Raw genomic sequence first — 19009 nt, forward strand, 5'->3', positions numbered from 1 at the left:
TTGTATTTCCCTCTTTTGCAATGGAACCACGTAATGTGATATTGGGACTTTCTGCAGATAGATTTCAGTCATTTGGTCAGTCAGGGCAACAATATTCATCTTGGCCAGTTATATTAATACCGTACAATTTACCGCAATGGATATGTATGAAAGATGAATTTATGTTCCTTACAGTACTTATTCATGATCCAACCAATTCCAAAGAGAAGATAGATGTTTTCTTGCAACCTCTGATTGCCAAGTTGAATGAATTATGGAATGTAGAGTCGGTGACTTATGATGTTGCAAGGAAAACTAATTTTAGATTGCATGCTGCATTATTATGGACGATCAATGATTTTTCAGCATACTCAATGTTGTCGGGATTAACAACGACTAGTAAATTAGCATGTCCACACTACATGATAGAGTTTGATGCATTTTCATTACTTTATAGTGGGAAGGTATCTTGGTTGATAATCACCGTAAATTTTTACCACATTATCACTCTTTTAGACAAAATAAGAAAAATTTTCTAAAAAAATGTTATAGATAGAAAATCCCCTCCAGTCCATGCTTCAGGTGAATAAATCATTGAACAAATAGACATTTATGGTTTTCTACCAGTATCTCAATCTAGTTCCGATGAGATAAATAAATATATTGTCAGGATGTGCAAGTGTGGTTGGAAGAAAAAGAGTATTTTTTGGGAGTTATCGTATTTGAAGTATCTACTTATTCGACATAATTTAGATGTCATGCATATTGAAAAAAATTGTTTTGATAATATCTTTAACACTGTGATGAACGTGCTTGGAAGAACTAAAGACACTACAAAATGACGTGAGGAATTAAAAGAACTAATCAATATACCATAGTTGCATCGGAATAAAACAACCAATAAATTTCCAAAGGCTTGTTATACATTAGACAAAGATGGTAAGCAAGTTTTATGTAATTGGTTCAAAGAAATCAAATTTCCAGATGGGTATACCTTAAATATGGCTCGATGTGTGGATATAAATAGATTAAATATGTTTGGATTGAAAAGTCATGACTGTCATGTATTCATGCAAAAACTTATTCCAGTAGCTTTTTATTACTTACTTCCGCAAAATGTTTGGCAAGCACTCGCTGAATTGAGTCTATTTTTTTAGAGATTTGACAACAATGTGTATTATGATGGATGATATGTTTAAGCTAGAAACAAATATTCCTCTCGTATTATGTAAGCTGAAGCATATATTTCCACCTATTTTTTTTTATTTAATAGAACATTTATCATACGAGGTACAAATAGCGCGCAGTACAGATGGATGTATCCATTCGCATGATTTTTGAGAAAATTTAAAAATAATATTCATAACAAAGCAAGAGTTGAGGGGTCAATATGCAATGCTTATATGGTTGAAGAAGCATCTTCTTTTTGCTCCTATTATTTTGCTGATAGTATGCAAAGAAGACATCGCAAGTATCCTAGAAATTTTGACGATGCTCGTCAGCCGATAGACCCATCGATACTTTCTATTTTCAAATATCCTAGTAAGTCAATGGGTGCATCGCGTTCTAGATGGTTAACCGAAGAAGAATATCATGCTGCAAGAACATACATACTCTTAAACTGTAAAGAGGTCAAACTATACATACAGTAAGTTAACTTCTCTAATCAAACATTTATCCTCCGTTTAATTATTTTGCTTGATATCCCAATTTTTATATAATTACCTTTTTCTCAGCTTATACGAACAACAACTATATCTACAAAATTCATCGATTGGTGCAAGTGATGTAGCTATAAAGTTAAAGACCGAATTTGCATTGTGGTATCAAATATATGTAAGTTAGAGAATTTGTAAAAAAATTTAGTTCATGTCTATTAAGAAGTGTCCTCATTTATATGTTAATTATTTTTATAGGTGCAAGACTGTAGAATATCAAATGTGAGAGATGATAGAATAATGAATATTGTTTAGGACCTCTCCGTAAAATAAAGGTGTACTCTGGTTACTATGTTAATGACCTTAAATTCCACATGGCACAATGAGATTCATAAAGATTAAGCTATAATTTTGATGTTTGTGTCAAAGGATCTATGGACAACAATAACACTGAGTTTGATTACTATGGTAGACTTGACGAAATCATAGAGATTGAATATCCTGTATTACCTATAAAGAGGTGTGTATTGTTCAAATGTTCATGGTATGATCCGACCCCGAGAATAGGTACTAGAATACATCCAAATTATAATTTAGTTGAGGTTAATGCAAACAAAAGATTCAACAAGTTTGAACCTTTTATTTTCGGGATACAAGCGAGTCAAGTTTTCTATCTTGAATACCCTACGAAGATAAAAAGATCTAGTGAATGGTTGTCTGTTTGTCAAATCAAACTTCACTCAACCATAGAAATGTCTAACACAGTTACTACTCAAAACCATGATGTATTTCAGAATGATGAAGTGGTGAGACATTCAGTTGATTTACAACTCCAATCTACTTCTCAATTACTTGTAGAAATTAATATCACTTACGAAGAGATATATAATGGAGAGATGTCCAACAGTGAGGATGAAGTTTAACTAAGCTCATCTAGCGATGAGGACATAAAATCTGTTAATGTTGATTACTTAGATATTAATAATAATTAAATATTAACATTATTATTCATCGAGTAAGTTATGCTTCTATATTATTTTGTATTTATATTATCAGTTTTTAAACCTTATTATGATGTGTTGCAATGTTATTGTGCAGATATCGTTATGGCATAATAGTAGCCTGTAGCACCCCGTGGCTACAAGGTCCTTAGAGTTGTTGAGGACTCGTAAGTAACTTTTTTCTTATTAATAATTCAAGTTCATATATAACTTTATCATATATTTCTCATAAATTAATATTATTTCGTGCAGGTTCACTCTAGATGCCCACCGAGTTGCCACATGTATCATTGAAAAATTCAAGGAACAAGTTTGCGCATCTGGTACTACATGGAGGCATGTAGACCAGGAGATGAAGTTGTTTTATTATAATGAATTTATGGTAAGTAAATTTAATATATTTGATATTCTATAATATAGTTATCATTTAAACTAAATGTTTAAGTTATAATTGTTGGTGCAACCTTAGGTCAAGGTTGACTTGGTTGACCTGACTCGAGTTGGTCAAGGGTGACCTGACTCGAGTTGTATTTTGATGTTTGACAATGTTTGACGAGAGTAGAAAAGTTGTATTCTGATGTGTTGACAAGAATACAAACTTGGGAGATTGTTGGTGTAACCGTAGGTCAAGGTTGATCTGGTTGACCTGAAAAGTCCAAGCAGGGAGCTTGGCACTGGAAAAGTCCAAGTATGGAGACTTGGCACTGGAAAAGTCCAAGCAGGGAGCTTGGCACGCGAAAAGTCCAAGTATGGAGACTTGGCACGGAAAAGTCCAAGTATGGAGACTTGGAAAGGAAAAGTCCAAGCAGGAAAGTTCTAACCGGGATATTAGGCGGTTGGAAAGTCCCGTGAGTGAAGCCGAGCGGTGAGAAAGTCCTAAGCGGGATGTTAGGCGGTGGAAATCGGTGAGTGAAGCGGTGAAAGTCCAGTGAGTGAAGCCGAGCAAGGAAAATCCAGATGATCGGGATGATCGGACATCCGGTGTAGAGAAAGTCCAAGTGGGTCAAAGGGATTGACGGACACTTGGTGTAGAGTCTTAGCAGGTCAAGGGACCGGATGCTAAGCATGATGTACCAACAGTCAAGGTTGACCGGATGTTGGTTTAGGAGACTTGGGACTTGGTTTGGGCAAAACCAAGCTCGGATCGATCTGCGATCGATCCAATGATACGTTGTGTCGATCGATCCGGTGACCGATCGGATAACAAACTGAAGGGTTCTGTAAGACATCTGATCGGTGCAGGGGATCGGAAGAGTTGGCGAGACACGCCACCTCTCAGAGAGGTGGGATCGGTCGATGGACCGATCGGTCCACCTATAGGCTGATCGGTCCACGGACCGATTAGGAGACGATCAGTGGATCAATCTGGGGACCGATCAGCATAGAGCCTGATCGGTCCCCACGACCGATCGATCGGGGTGATGCCGATCGTTCCACACACTGCGACCTGGCCAGATTCTGTCTTCGTGTCTTCTTCGCAGTGCGGTATAAGACCTCTACAGGAGACGAAGAAGATAACAACTCTCTTCCTCACGACACTGCGATTTGAGATTTGCTGAGCTCCTCTTTGTTGAAGCTTCGCGTGAGCTTCGTGCTGATTTTCTAGCTGCTGGCATCCGTGAAGCTGCTGCTTTATCAACGGACTCCAGACGAGGAGGCAAGCTTGTTTGTTTTACATTCATATTGTTCTTGCTCTTCTTTGTATCTCCTGTATTGCTTTTGCAAAAGATTGTGGCGAGGTTTCTCCACCCATAAGGAGTTCTTGTTAGCCGATTTTCCGGGGACTCATCCACCGACGGATTGATAGGCTTCGTCCACCTTACGGACACGCCGAGGAGTAGGAGTTCATCTCCGAACCTCGTTATATGGTTTGTCTTTCTTCTCTTGTTTTCTTTCTACGTTGTATTTCCGCTGCACTAACCTAATCGTAGGAAGAAACGCGAAAGTTTGGGGTCGGCTATTCACACCCCCCCTCTCTAGCCGTACAAAGGATCCTAACAAGTGGTATCAGAGCGAGGTCGCTCTTCATCGGATCAACACCCGTGGGAGCAAAGCTAGAGAATGGATCTCTATGGAGAAGACATCACCATTCCACCCTTCTACGAATGCGGTGACTTCGCGTATTTGAAGGTAAGGATGAAGTACTTTCTTATGACTAACATAATGAATTGGTTTTGTGTACAAGAAGGTTTTATTCCTCCGGTGGATAAGGAAGGAAAACCACTTGAGAAGAAGGAGTGGACAAGAGAACAAATTCACAAATCCGAAATCAACGAAGAGGTAACGAGAATAATTGAATTTTCATTGCCTACTAACATCTTGTGTAAGATAGGTTACAACAATGCCAAGGAATTATGGGATAACTTGGCCAAGTACCATGAGGAGAGCTCCACTTTAAGCCATGAAGAGGAGCCTAGTGAGCCAAGTAGCTCACATCATGGAGGGAGCGAATTGGGAGTTGAGGGCTACTCAACATCCAAGGAAGAAGAGGAGGAGAGTTCCTCTTGTTCAAGATCGGAGCAAGAAGAAGATTCTACCTCCGGAAGGGATGAAGAAGAAAGCTCATCTCCACCCTCAACCCTAGGTAACTCAAGCAATTTAAGTTCAATTAAATTACACATTATGTGCTTTGAGTGTAGGGAACATGGACATTACAAGAGTAAGTGTCCGAAGAGGGTAAGAAAGACTCCACCGGCACCAAAGGTCAAGGAAGCCGGAGTCCCAACACGCAAGGGCAAGGAGCACGTGGTGTGCTTCCAATGCAAGCGAAGGGGACATTATCGGAGCCAATGTCCGAGAGGGAGGCAATCTCACAAGGACAAGAGATCGAGCACATGTATAGGGGGAGCTAGGGCAAACCCTAAGGTAATCTCTAAGGCACATTCTTGCAATTCTAGTAGGATGCATGCTAGTAGCCTTATTGCTATTATCAAGAATGATAAGCATGTTAATTATAGAAATCGATACACATGCTTAGGTGTCAAACATGTGAGCCTAGATAAGGATAACACTAGGAAAGTCAACCCTAGAATTAACTCATCTAAGACTAAGGAAAATCTAGGTAGAAATCCCAAATCATCTAGACATATGCCTAGGAATACCTTAAAGAAAAATGACAAATTAACACTTGAGGTATTAGAGAGGGAAAATCAAGTCTTGAGGTCAAGACTTGATAATTTAGAAAAGGCTCTTAAAAACATGGAGAAGTCATCTCTAGGGTTTAAGAGTCAAAAACCCAAGTCCAAGGACAAGAAAGGTTTGACTCACAAACCTAAGTCCCAAGTGGTCAAGCCCACTTATCATAGTGTTCCATTCGATTATGGAACAAAACCTAGGGCTAGGAAGACCATTACCAAGGTCACAAGGGAAGTCACCCCTATAGTTGACCTTGATGAGACCCAAATGACCAAGGCTTTAAAGCCTAAGAGGGTCATTAGGAGGGTTGCTAGGGAAGTTATCCCTAGTGAATATTTAGTGAACCCAATGAGCTCTAATAGGTATTGGGTTCCTAGGAGCATCTTCTCTACCCCATAAATGGGTTAGAGAGTGTCAACTCCAATAAGAAGGGTAATTAACCCAACTTTGAGGAATTGACACTCAAGGAGCATTTTCAAGGTTTTGTGAACCTTTGAAAATGAAATGGAATTATCATTTACTCCTTGGAAGAGTAAAATGTGCCATTATGGAAAAGAATGATTTTAATTGGCACAATTTGGGAAAATCTAGAGAACTCTCGAGGAAAAATGAAACATGCCAAGTTTGGAGGATAAATTTGATCTTTAAGTGGCATGAATTAATCTAGAGTTCAAGAAGTGTCAAAATTAGGATTTTGGCATTTTAGGACAATCAAGGGTTAAATTCTAGGTTAGCAAAGTGGTTAAGGATACTTAGATAGGTAATCTAGGTATATTTATTTATGCTAAATCTTGCCATAATTGTTTGCCCTCACATGTCATGACATCATGTTTAGTTTTATTATCATTTGAAATGTCATGATAATGCTTAGGCTAGTTTATATGTCATGTTTATTTAAGTTTCAAACTTTATGCCATGACATCATGACATTGACACATATTTTCATTTATGATACCATTTTATGTCATGTCATCATCTCTTGCATTAATGATCAATGAAATTGATTTAAGGATGAAAAACACATTTTGATATTGAGATCAAATTTGTATTTAGAAAATGCATGAGAACTTAGCCTAAGTTGACCTTAATCCATATCTCACATCAAATTGACTTGAATGTGGTTTGATACACCTTAGATGTGTGTGAGATATTATGATCATGAGTTAGGATCAAGGTGCATAGTCCTTGTACCTAGATGACCCTAATTCAAGAAATTGAGGATCATAGGGAAAGCTTGTGTACAAGTCATGTACATCTAGCCCTAAGATTATGGTCCCAAATTCAAATGGTTTTAAAAGCGTTTTAAAATTGATTTGAAAAACCTTGATGAAGTTTTCCTAGTGATAGCATTCATCATTAAACATTGTGATACAAAGTTGAGTTAAACTTGAACTATTTCAAAGTTTTTAAACTTTGTATCAAGATTGAAAAATGGAAGTTATTTTCATAGAAAACTATTTTTCCATGATAGTATATGTTATGAGGAATGTATCCTCAAAATTTCACAATTTTCGAATTTTTGGAATTTTCTAGGAGTTTCTGAATTTGGAAGGAAATTTGAAATCGCCTATCAGAGTCTGGATCGGTCCGGGGACCGATCCAGGAAATCCTGATCGGTCCGTGGACCGATCCAGGAAGCATGGATCGGTCTGCAGACCGATCCAAGATGATCAGAAGCATGGATCGGTCCGGGGACCGATCCCCGTTTCGATTTTTAGCTGTTGGTCTGAAATTTCAGGAAGTTGGGTTTTGTGGATTTCTAAAGTTTTGAAACTCTCAAGACATTGTTGGTGCAATGGTCAAGGGGAGTTTACCTAAGTGTCAAGGGGAGTTGACTTTTAGGGGAGTTTTACTCCAAAATACTTTTGAGGATTAGTGATATGGGATTATCACTAAGTTGATTGTTGAGTTTAGTATCAAGGGAAATTAAGAGTTTCAATGAAAGGTATGGGACTTTCATTAGGAAGAAACTCTTGACCTTGATACCCTCCTTTTCTTTTGATGTGTGTCAAAGGGAGAGCGTTCATTGGAGAATTATTGGAGAACCCAAGTTAGGTTATCGGGTTAACCTAAGCTAGGGGAAGAATGTCAAGGAATGTTCAAGGAAGAACATTGGAATTCTTTTTGATGTGTGTCAAAAAGGGGGAGAATTATTGGAGAACCCAAGTTAGGTTATCGGGTTAACCTAAGGGGAGAATGTCCAGAGAATGTTCAAGGAAAGAACATTGGACATTGGAAGATGGTTGGAAAACCTAAGTTAGGTTATCGGGTTAACCTAACTTGATTTTGGATTTTGTCAAACATCAAAAAGGGGGAGATTGTTGGTGCAACCTTAGGTCAAGGTTGACTTGGTTGACCTGATTCGAGTTGGTCAAGGGTGACCTGACTCGAGTTGTATTTTGATGTTTGACAATGTTTGACGAGAGTAGAAAAGTTGTATTCTGATGTGTTGACAAGAATACAAACTTGGGAGATTGTTGGTGCAACCGTAGGTCAAGGTTGATCTGGTTGACCTAAAAAGTCCAAGCAGGGAGCTTGGCACTGGAAAAGTCCAAGTATGGAGACTTGGCACTGGAAAAGTCCAAGCAGGGAGCTTGACACGCGAAAAGTCCAAGTATGGAGACTTGGCACGGGAAAAGTCCAAGTATGGAGACTTGGCACTGGAAAGTCCTGGTGAGTGAAGTCAGGCAGTGAGAAAGTTCTAACTGGGATGTTAGGCAGTTGGAAAGTCCTGATGAGTGAAGCCAGGCAGTGAGAAAGTCCTAACTGGGATGTTAGGCAGTGTGGAAATCCTGGTGAGTGAAGCCAGGTGAAAGTCCTGGTGAGTAAAGCCGGCGGGAAAATCCAGATGGATCGGGGATGATCGGACATCTGGTGGAGAAAAAGTCCAAGTGGGTCGAAGGATTGACCGGACACTGTGGAGAGTCTTAGGGAGTGACCGGATGCTAAGCATGATGTACCAACAGTCGAGGTTGACCGGATGTTGGTTTAGAGACTTGGGACTTGGTTTGGGCAAAACCAAGCTCCGGATCGGTCTGCAGATCGATCCATGATACGTTGTGTATCGATCGATCGGTGACCGATCGGATAACAAACAGAAGGCGATCATCTGATCGGTCCCCACGATCGATCAGAGACGCAGCCACCTCTCGAGAGAGGTGGGATCGGTCCGGGAACCGATCAGGACAGGCTGATCGGTCCCATGACCGATCAGAGCTGATCGGTCCACGGGACCGATCAGGCGCTGCAGAGTTGGGCAACTCTGCATGCTCTGATCGATGCGGGGACCGATCAGATAGAGCTGATCGGTCCCCACGACCGATCAGACCAGCCTGACCGATCGGTGATGCTCGATCGTTCCACACTAGCCGTTGCGACTGGCGGCTAGATTCTGTCTTCGTGTCTTCTTGGCAGTGCGGTATAAGACCTCTACAGAGGCGAAGAAGATAACAACTCTCTTCCTCACGACACTGCGATTTGAGCTTTGCTGAGCTCCTCTTTGTTGAAGCTTGGCGTGAGCTTCGCGGCTTTTCTGCTGGCATCCGTGAAGCTGCTTTATCAACGGACTCCAGACGAGGAGGCAAGCTTGTTTGTTTTACATTCATATTGTTCTTACTCTTCTTTGTATCTCCTGTATTGCTTTTGCAAAAGATTGTGGCGAGGTTTCTCCATCCATAAGGAGTTCTTGTTAGCCGATTTTCCGGGGACTCATCCACCGACGGATTGATAGGCTTCGTCCACCTTACGGACACGCCGAGGAGTAGGAGTTCATCTCCGAACCTCGTTATATGGTTTGTCTTTCTTCTCTTGTTTTCTTTCTACGTTGTATTTCCGCTGCACTAACCTAATCGTAGGAAGAAACGCGAAAGTTTGGGGTCGGCTATTCACACCTCCCCTCTCTAGCCGTACAAAGGATCCTAACAATAATTACAAAAAAGATATGCATGGGAGGACGAGCAAGAAGAATAATTTAAAGCTATATGGAATACTTACTGTGCCAAACTGTACAGAGATCATATGTATTATATGAGAAAGAAGGGCATTAGATCTGCGTATGTTTCTAAGATGATATAGAGTGCATAGACAGCCACCTGGGATGCAGAAAAATGGCAAGCAAATGCTAAAAAGGCAAAAGCAAATAGAAATACAAAGTCAGGTGGCCCGAGCACCAGAACTGCTCGGCGTACGTCAGGATCTAGATCTATTGTTGAGCATACCATAGATCTAGTGAGTATAATTTAAAGTTATAACAAATTTTGTATTTATTACTAAACTTGTATAATTTTATCCTAAATTATTTTGTATGTAGGAACATGAGCTTACCCAATAGCCTACATGTATGGAGATATTTCTCAAAATCCACAAGAAGAATGATGGATTATTTGTTGATTCTTGATCTCAGAATCTACATATAAGATTATTAACTTTATTACATTTGTTCATTTCTATCTTAATTAGTATTTAGTAATACTAATCAAATTGGATATTATATTTTTTTATACAACAACAAATGACAGATAGGGTGACTCAGACATCTCAGCCATTAGTAGAGAAGGGAGAGTCACAGTCTCTATCCACCGACGCTCTAAATGAGATTTATTATGATGTTGTTGGTGAAAAGACCAAAAACTCTATCCTCTACGACTTTAGCTCCCAAGCTAAAGTTGCATTTGATTGTTTGAGGAATCCAGTAGATTGTGTTAGTTTCTCTTCTTCTAGTGAGATGTAGTCTTTAAAATGTGAAAAATTAAGAACTGCACACTCAATTGAAATTAATGGATCAGAGGATGACCGATATGGATCAGTAGAGGGCTGATGAGGATAAGAAGAGAGTTGAACGTGACAAGAGTAATGAAGCTCTCATGGCCCAAATGCAGGTGATCATGACTTCTTTCACCCAAGCATCACATAGTTTTGAGTCACAGGAGACTCAAAATCCATCAGATGGTGATGATTAGCTTTTTCTGAAGTATGTTCAATTACAATTTAATTTTTTATTTATCATGCATAGACCATGGTAACATTTTACTCTGTTTTGATATTATAATATGTTCATTTCTAAATATTTTATTATTATGGGTTTCAGGAGTCACGTTCGGTTCTATTTACATATTGGCTCTTCATATCATCATATGTTCATTTTTGTTCAGGTATTATTTTATTATATATAAAATTCATTAAACATATATGTAAAAATGTTTATTTATACATCAACATGATTATTTGATATTTGACTTTTTTAGGATTCCTTTATTATCTGGTGTTGTATTATTTAGAGTATTTTATATTATGGTATATATTTTGTAAACTTGGATTTATATATGGATATTTGTTTTTATTTTATGTAGAACTGTTTAATTTTGTTTGTTTTAGATGACTTATTGTTTCTATTATTATAAATGTTAGTTTACTTGTGCTTATATGGATTGTACGAAGAAGAATGAATTGTTAGGATGAATGGATTGTGTTTTTATATGTGGATTTTATAAGTGTGATTGTGATCTCGTCTGAAAGTCGAAAAAGATGGAAAGCTGGGGATGTGGCGCTCCTGTTGATCACCTGTAGACTCCACTCTGACCTGCAACACAGATGACGTCAGTGCCGAGCCAGGGAAGGGATCCCGGATGTTGGCCCTCCGACACTCAAGTCAGTCATCGACGATGAAGCATAAGGCGGAGCAACAAGAAGACTGTAGCGCAAATAGTGAATATCGCATACCTCCGCTGATACTTGGACCTCCCCTTTATATAGAGCTCTTATAGCGCACGCACATGCTCCCCAAGGTGAGCATGCTTCCCAAAGTTTTCCTGAAAAGACTTGTCCGTAAAGTGTCCCTGACACAATCTCTGAAGTGACAGTGGAAGCTTCCGCCGTACGATCTTCTGACAGTCCATGCCTGGTGTCGGCGACACCAACTCCTAAAAGGATGTCAATGGATATCAGAGTGTACTGTTAGACCGAGCGGGTTGGCCGCTCGGTCGGAATTTCGCTACTCCGGTGTCCCACCCGATTGGCCAGAACCTTGTTACTCCTGTGTGTGTGGTCGTTCACCCGAAGTTCCCCTTTGCTACTGTTGAAGCCTGCTGCCAGGCCGAGCAGGGTAGCTGCTCGGTAGAAGTTAAACTATGTCGATGCCGAACTTGCTGCCTGGGCGAGCGGGGTAGTCACTCGGCCAAAGTTTCGAACTGCCATTGTCGAACTTTGCTGTCAGGCCGAGCGGGGTAGCCGCTAGGCTCGGATTCTGCATGTCATCTCCTCCGGTGTACTCCTCCCTTATTGAGCGTCGACTGTTCGGCGTATTACCCGAGTCAGAGGTGGGGGTCGGATGGGGACCTTCTCCCTCCAGTCGGAGCATGGTCGCCTGATCAGTCTATGATATCTGAGCGTTGACCGCTTTGACTTTGACCTCCACCGTGGCAACTATCTTCTACGGGGTGGGGTCCTTCCTCATCACCACATCATATTGTTTGTATGTGATTGTTATATGATGTATGTGCGTAGATTATATTTGATTTGTTTGTATGTGTGGATGTATGGATTGTGTTTTTATGTGCAGATTGTATGTGTGTGGATTATATATGATGTATGTATGTCTGTGATGGTGTTGTATATTTGAAAATTGTAAACATGGGAGAGTAGTGAAAATAGGTTGATGCTGTTATTTTTTTTTATTCCGACATAATATCGACAGAATATGGATTCCGTCGGTGATTATCGAAATTAATCACCGACGGAATCCTTTATTTCCATCGGTGTTTTGATATATTGCCGATGGAATATGGTTTTGCCGTTGGTAATCTGGAATACATCGATCTCATCCCGTGAGAACTATTTTGATAACATTATCGACGGAAGAAGTATTCTGTCAGTAAAATATTAACGACGGAATACTATATTCCATCGGAAATCTTGTTCCCGACATCGAATATTCTGTTGACATTTCATCGGTACGTTCATTTTCCGACGAAATTCCGACGGATATTTTTAACAGTATCCCTGATTTTTTTTGTAATGTACTATTCCAAATATTAGTAGTTTTTCATAATTTATTTTGTTTGGGTTAGTCTGAAATGAATTAATAGAAATATTAGATATTAGTAGTTTTTCATAATTTATTTTGTTTGTGTTAGTCTGAAATGAATTAATAGAAATATTAGGGACGAACGTAATGCCCTTTTGTCAATAAGAAAGTTAACTTGACTATTAATTATAACTTAGAAGAAAAACTAAAAGATAATTACTTCATAAATATGCAGTCCAAATTTACAAACACAACTCACGAGTTTGACAATTGGAGGAAGAATTCGAGAAGAATCTTATAACTTGTTTGGTTGGCGATTTTTTCAGCTTTAAAAAATAATATTTAATGAAAAAAAGATTACTTTTAAGAAAAAGGAAAATAATTGTGTCCATTGGCATATTACAATTGTGCTTGTGGTCCTTAATTATCAAGTTGACGAAGGTGCCAAATTTTAGCCATAGCCTTGTATTTGTCATGTTTAGAGCTGTAATTGTCAAAACTTTTTAATTGTTATATTTCTCAAGTACATTATAAACTACTTAAGGAAAGACTAATAAGTATTACGATATAATTTTGATGAACCTGGTTGTTTTCCCCTCAATTCCCGGTTTATCGGATCGAACCGACTAGGCCGTTCTAAATTAATATTTTTATAATAATTTAATGATAACTTAAAGAAAACTAATTTGATAGAATATTTTATTAATGCGGACAAATTAGAGCAGCCTGTGAGATTCTTCTGGGCCTTAGCCTTATCTCTTGAGTTGTCATTAAGATAGATATCACATCCACATCCTCTTTTCTTTTATTTTTTCCCCCTTAATTTTTATTTCATAAAAACAAATAAAAAAACAAAAATTCCAAGTCTCGATGTTGATTTTTCAGATGAAACTAGTGCAAACTATGCAAGAAAGTGAGAAGTTATCCTCGTCTCCTTCTTCGTTTTCAACATTGGCATATTCGTGTAATCCAATCAAATCGAATAGTATTTGGTTTCAAATATAAATCCAATTGACATGATTTCATCTAATCCAAGATAATATTTTTCGTGTAAAATCACTCAACACAGATCTTTCGATTGTGTTCCTTAGATAAGATGAATTACTAAACCAGTGTCTCTTAAATTTAAGATCCATTGATTTGAATTCTATCACCCTTCATTTATATCAAAAAGCAAAAGACCCATGCAATAAATACTAACCATGCTTGTCTTTGGCATAATTGCTATAGGATTTTAAACTCAAAAAATAGTTTTTATGTGCGTGTGGGTATAATATATATATATATTAATAAAAAGAGAGAAAGAAAATGAAAAAGGCATAAAAAATCCGATGCCATTCATCCATCGTCCGTTCCCCACCAGAAAATGAGGAGAATAATAGATCAAAAAGCAACCAAATCTACTGCTCCTCCAATCCACCTGCCGCTCGGCTGCTGCAGCTTTCTCTCCACCTCCTCCCCGGATTTTCGTGCTTTCAGATGTTAATCCATGTCTCCTCCTTTAATTAGCAACACGAAAGAAGCAACAACTATGGAAAAGGGAGAGTTTTGAGGATGTTTCTGTGATTTATCTGCTTCAAGTAAGGAAATAAGCAAGGGAAAAAAGGAACTTTTTTTGTGCTGAGCAGGATGCATGACAGTGGCGGCAGCTGTAGCAGCAACCAAAGTATTAGTATTGTATGGTTCAGGCGAGATTTGAGGGTGGAGGACAACCCAGCTTTGGCGGCAGGGGTGAGGGCAGGGGCTGTGGTGGCTGTCTACATCTGGGCGCCGGAGGAGGAGGGGCCTTTCTACCCCGGGAGAGTCTCCAGGTGGTGGCTCAGCCAGTCCCTCCACCACCTCGACTCCTCCCTCAGGCGGCTGGGCACTTCCCTCCTCACCAAGAGGTCTCTGGACACTGCCTCCACCCTCCTTGAGGTCGTCCAGTCCACTGCTGCTTCCAATCTCTTCTTCAACCACCTCTATGGTAATTCCCCCAATTCCTTGCTCATGCACCTTACTCTCTGTAATCTTCTTCTTTTTCTCCCATTCTTTCTCAGTTCCCATTTTTTTTTTCTTCTAATCTTCTGGTTGATCCTTGTGTTCTTCGTTAATTAGTGGATGCTTATTTTAACTACTTTGGGTTGGTAATTTGTTCCTTTTCATGTATGTTTGGAGATTTGAGTATGTGATTTCTAGAGGGTGAAAGATAACTCTCACTTAAAGTAAATAATAGTTGGAGCTGAGGAATCAATGTGTTTTACATATTGCCTCATACAATTTTTTTCTTACTTATTAAACTTGTTTTGGGTTTGTAACTTGTGCCTTTTCACTTATGTTTGGAGATTGAAGGATGTGTTGCTATATGGTGGACTGGAAGATAACTCTAACTCAAAACAGATGTTAAATTGGAGATGAGGAATCTTTTTGTTTGATTTATTGCCTCTAGTTAATTGCGTAGTCGGTATGCTATAGCTTTCTTATCTTGCAATGTATAATTTGCTTCCCACTTGAACATGATACCATTTAATTCTGTTTCATTCACTACTTTTAGCTGAATGCATGAATAAATGTATCCAGTTTTTCAAGAGAAGAACTTAAATGTATTTGTTTTGTTTTGATCCATGAGGAAAGTGCACTCTTGTGCTGACAACTAATCAAGAGGGCCTATAGACTTAGATGAGTGCAATAGTATTAGTTCGAGCCACTGTTTTATCTGAACAAATGAAGGGGGCCTTAGTATTATTTGTTCCTGTTTTGCTAGTCATAGTTCTGAACTTGATGTCTATCCTCTTTTAAGTTTATATTAATCTCTGCTTAATGCATAACCAAATGTGTTCAGTTCATCATAAATATAATTTAAATTTTCAGATTTTACAAGTCAAACACTGAAATTAAAACTTTGTGTATGACTTCGAGGTTTTGACTGCGTTATAGCCAAATATGAGGTTGAATCATTTGAAGTATGTTCAGCTTGTTGTACATCCTGGTTTTTCTACTACATAATCCTTCAAACACTATATTATTCATCATATCGATTTTTTATGTAAAAATATTGGTGCAAATGTAACTGTAAGTAGATGTATACTTTTGTGCCTACACCTTATATATATACGCTTCAACTATATGGATTTTTCTTTTTCATTTCTTCTTGCAGATCCACTCTCGCTTGTTAGGGACCATCAGATGAAAGAACTTCTGACTTCTCAAGGCGTAACAGTTCATTCCTTCAATGCTGATTTGCTATATGAACCATGGGAAGTCAATGATGAAAATGGTCAGCCATTCACCACTTTTGTGCCCTTCTGGAACAGATGCCTTAGCATGCACTACGATCCAGCTACACCTTTGTTGCCCCCCAAAAGAATTATACCAGGTGATTTATCGTCATCATTCTTGTTAGTTCCCATCCGATAGTATGGCTCAGGCCTTTGTGTTGTTGTTTAACCACCCTTAGAAATGATGAAGTTGAATAATTATTTCTTTCCATATTGCATTTATTAGGAGATACATCAAGATGCCCTTCAGACATCCTGATCTTCGAGGATGAGTCTGAGAAGGGTAGCAATGCTCTCCTTGCTCGAGCCTGGTCGCCAGGGTGGCGTAATGCCGATAAGTCTTTGACTGCCTTCGTCAACGGACCTTTGATCGAATACTCTGCAAACAGAAGGAAAGCAGATAGTGCCTCTACTTCATTGCTTTCGCCTCATTTGCATTTTGGAGAACTGAGCGTTCGCAAAGTTTTTCAGCTTGTTCGAATGAAGCAACTCGTATGGGCCAACGAAGGGAACAAATCAGGCGAAGAGAGCTGCGATTTGTTTCTCAAGTCTCTGGGTCTCCGTGAGTACTCTCGATACTTGTGCTTCAACCATCCCTACAGCCACGAGAGGCCTCTTTTGGCGCACCTCAGATTCTTTCCATGGGTGATCGACGAAGGTTACTTCAAAGCGTGGAGGCAAGGCAGGACTGGTTATCCTCTCGTAGACGCCGGAATGAGGGAGCTATGGGCCACTGGCTGGTTACACGATAGGATTCGTGTGGTGGTAGCGAGCTTCTTCGTGAAGGTCTTGCAGCTTCCTTGGAGATGGGGCATGAAGTACTTTTGGGACACCCTCTTAGATGCTGATCTCGAAAGCGATGCTCTGGGTTGGCAGTACATCTCCGGGACTCTTCCTGATGGTCGCGAGTTGGACAGAATTGATAATCCTCAGGTAATTAGCTAAATTCTTTGTGCATGCAGTCATGATGCTATACGACGACGACGACGATATCTTACACCAACGACCAATTAATCAATAACCCTCAGGTAAGGTAAGGTTCTTTGTAAATGACTAGCTCACTGCTTGTTTGACAGTTAGAAGGCTACAGATGCGATCCGAATGGAGAATATGTAAGGCGCTGGCTTCCCGAGCTCGCCAGGCTACCAACACAGTGGATACACCATCCCTGGGATGCTCCCGAACCAGTTCTCCAAGCTGCAGGAGTGGAACTTGGATCCAACTACCCTCTCCCCATTGTTGAAATGGATGCAGCCAAAGCCAGACTGCAAGACGCCGTCGCCGAGATGTGGCAACTAGAAGCCGCATCAAGAGCTGCGCTCGAGAATGGCACTGAGGAAGGCCTTGGGGACTCGTCGGAACTGCCTCAGATCGATCGTTCTCTCGAAGTGGATATGGAAGTCGAACACGAACAATTGACGAACAACATTTCGGGCAGGAGGCATCAGGATCAGATGGTGCCTAGCTTGACCTCTTCTCTAGTTCGAGTCGAGGAGGAAGAAGCTTCTGTTGCTTCAGTCCGCGCTTCCGACAGCAGAGCCGAAGTGCCATCGCCAACAGACTATGAGTTGCAATCTCATAGAGAAGCTACTGGTCAAGCTGCAAGGCACACAGATGCAGATGCAGTCGCATTCAGAGGAGCAGATGTAACTCAACAGTTGAGTCCAGTTCGGCTTGATCATGCTGAACATTCCGCAGCGCAGTCATCCGGGAGTTTGAGGGAAAGCGGCGTCGTCCCTGTTTGGTCTCCACCTCCGACTTCGAGCTGTTCAGGGCTGTTTGTTAACGATGACGCAGGAATCACCAACAGTGGCTATTTGGACAGGCATCTGCATTCTCGTCGACGGATGAACTGGGGGCAACTTCCGCAAACAACGTGCGTAGTCTTCAAAACTCATTTCAATCTCAAGTTATAATTGAAAGGGTGTCTTGTTTCTCAGAATGTACTTAGCTTTTACGACTTGGTATGGCAGGACAAGGAGTTGGGAGATGGATAACACGATCGGCTAGAGCACTGAGTCACAAACTACTACGGAAAGTTGTATCTTCAAACGAGCATCATCCTTGTTTATGAGTGTAAAATTATTTGTGTGGAGTATCTACTTCTAGTAATCTTGTGTAGCTTAAAATTGTATAGTTATTGTTCAGGAGGATTATTATGGTTGTAGTTTTCGACAAATATGGATTTTCTTTTTCTTCTAATTCTATAAAAGCATGTCTGATCCTGTGTTAAAGTTCGAGATGATACATTGAGTATGTGGCTTGAATGTTTACTACGCGAAGACTTTAAATTGGACAGGATAGCCTTCCCGCTGGAATGAAAAAACCTCTCTAAACACACTAAAACGAGCAGACAAATGTTATTGCTAAAAATTAGTGAAGGAGTCCTTTGCGAAGGTCGTTCGATGTTTAAGTCAATATAGTGTCCGAGCAGGAAGAGCAATAGTAATTGAATAACGAGAGTTCACGTGTAGTGAATATGTGCTAAAAGCGTACTTTGCTAAAGAAAATGACCTCTATTTATATACCATCTCTCATAATTTCCGTAATCATGAGGTGGTAAAGAATGTCGAGTGTCAGAAGTTGTCAGGTAAAGGAATATGTATAGCTTGGGAGGCAAATAACCATCGTTCCAGGAATCCTCCGTTACCCGTGTGCATCCTTTTTGTAACTGACGCTGATGTGATGATAAGGGGGGCCACCAAGTGTGGGTCAAAGGACGGAGATAACAGCCAATGTGGAGGTCAAAGTCATGGAGGTCAACGCCAGAGAACCAACGGGCTCACCAAAGGGGCTCGAGCGGAGCTCTCCTGCAGTGGCCGTCGGGCATGAACCGCCCGAACGACAAAGGGCTGGTCCAAACAAAATGCCCATATAGCCAAGATCATCATGCACTCATCACGGAGTAGAGGAACGTTGGGATGACCAGAGCGTTAGTCCGGTCGGGTGGAAATAAGA

At 40.0% G+C, this 19009-nt stretch overlaps 1 protein-coding gene across 1 annotated transcript; it reads left to right on the top strand.

The window, feature by feature from the left end:
- The first annotated feature begins 14147 nt into the window (after window positions 1-14147).
- Window positions 14148-18253, top strand: LOC121974776 (cryptochrome-1-like). The gene is made up of 5 exons (XM_042526003.1): window positions 14148-14760; window positions 15931-16149; window positions 16278-16984; window positions 17128-17927; window positions 18025-18253. Exons 1-5 carry the CDS (start codon window positions 14424-14426, stop codon window positions 18059-18061), a joined length of 2100 nt encoding a protein of 699 aa, XP_042381937.1. The 5' UTR covers window positions 14148-14423; the 3' UTR covers window positions 18062-18253.
- Window positions 18254-19009: the final 756 nt, after the last annotated feature.

Source organism: Zingiber officinale, chromosome 1B, assembly GCF_018446385.1.
Source record: "Zingiber officinale cultivar Zhangliang chromosome 1B, Zo_v1.1, whole genome shotgun sequence".
Taxonomy (NCBI): Eukaryota; Viridiplantae; Streptophyta; class Magnoliopsida; order Zingiberales; family Zingiberaceae; genus Zingiber; species Zingiber officinale.

What these genes read in the sequence shown, in the direction of transcription:
- LOC121974776 (XM_042526003.1), top strand. Translation starts at nt 14,424, where the DNA reads ATGCATGACAGTGGCGGCAGCTGTAGCAGCAACCAAAGTATTAGTATT. An exon ending in CTTCTTCAACCACCTCTATG is followed by an intron (nt 14,761 to 15,930) that starts GTAATTCCCCCA and finishes TTCTTCTTGCAG; the next exon opens with ATCCACTCTCGCTTGTTAGG. An exon ending in ACAGAATTGATAATCCTCAG is followed by an intron (nt 16,985 to 17,127) that starts GTAATTAGCTAA and finishes CTTGTTTGACAG; the next exon opens with TTAGAAGGCTACAGATGCGA.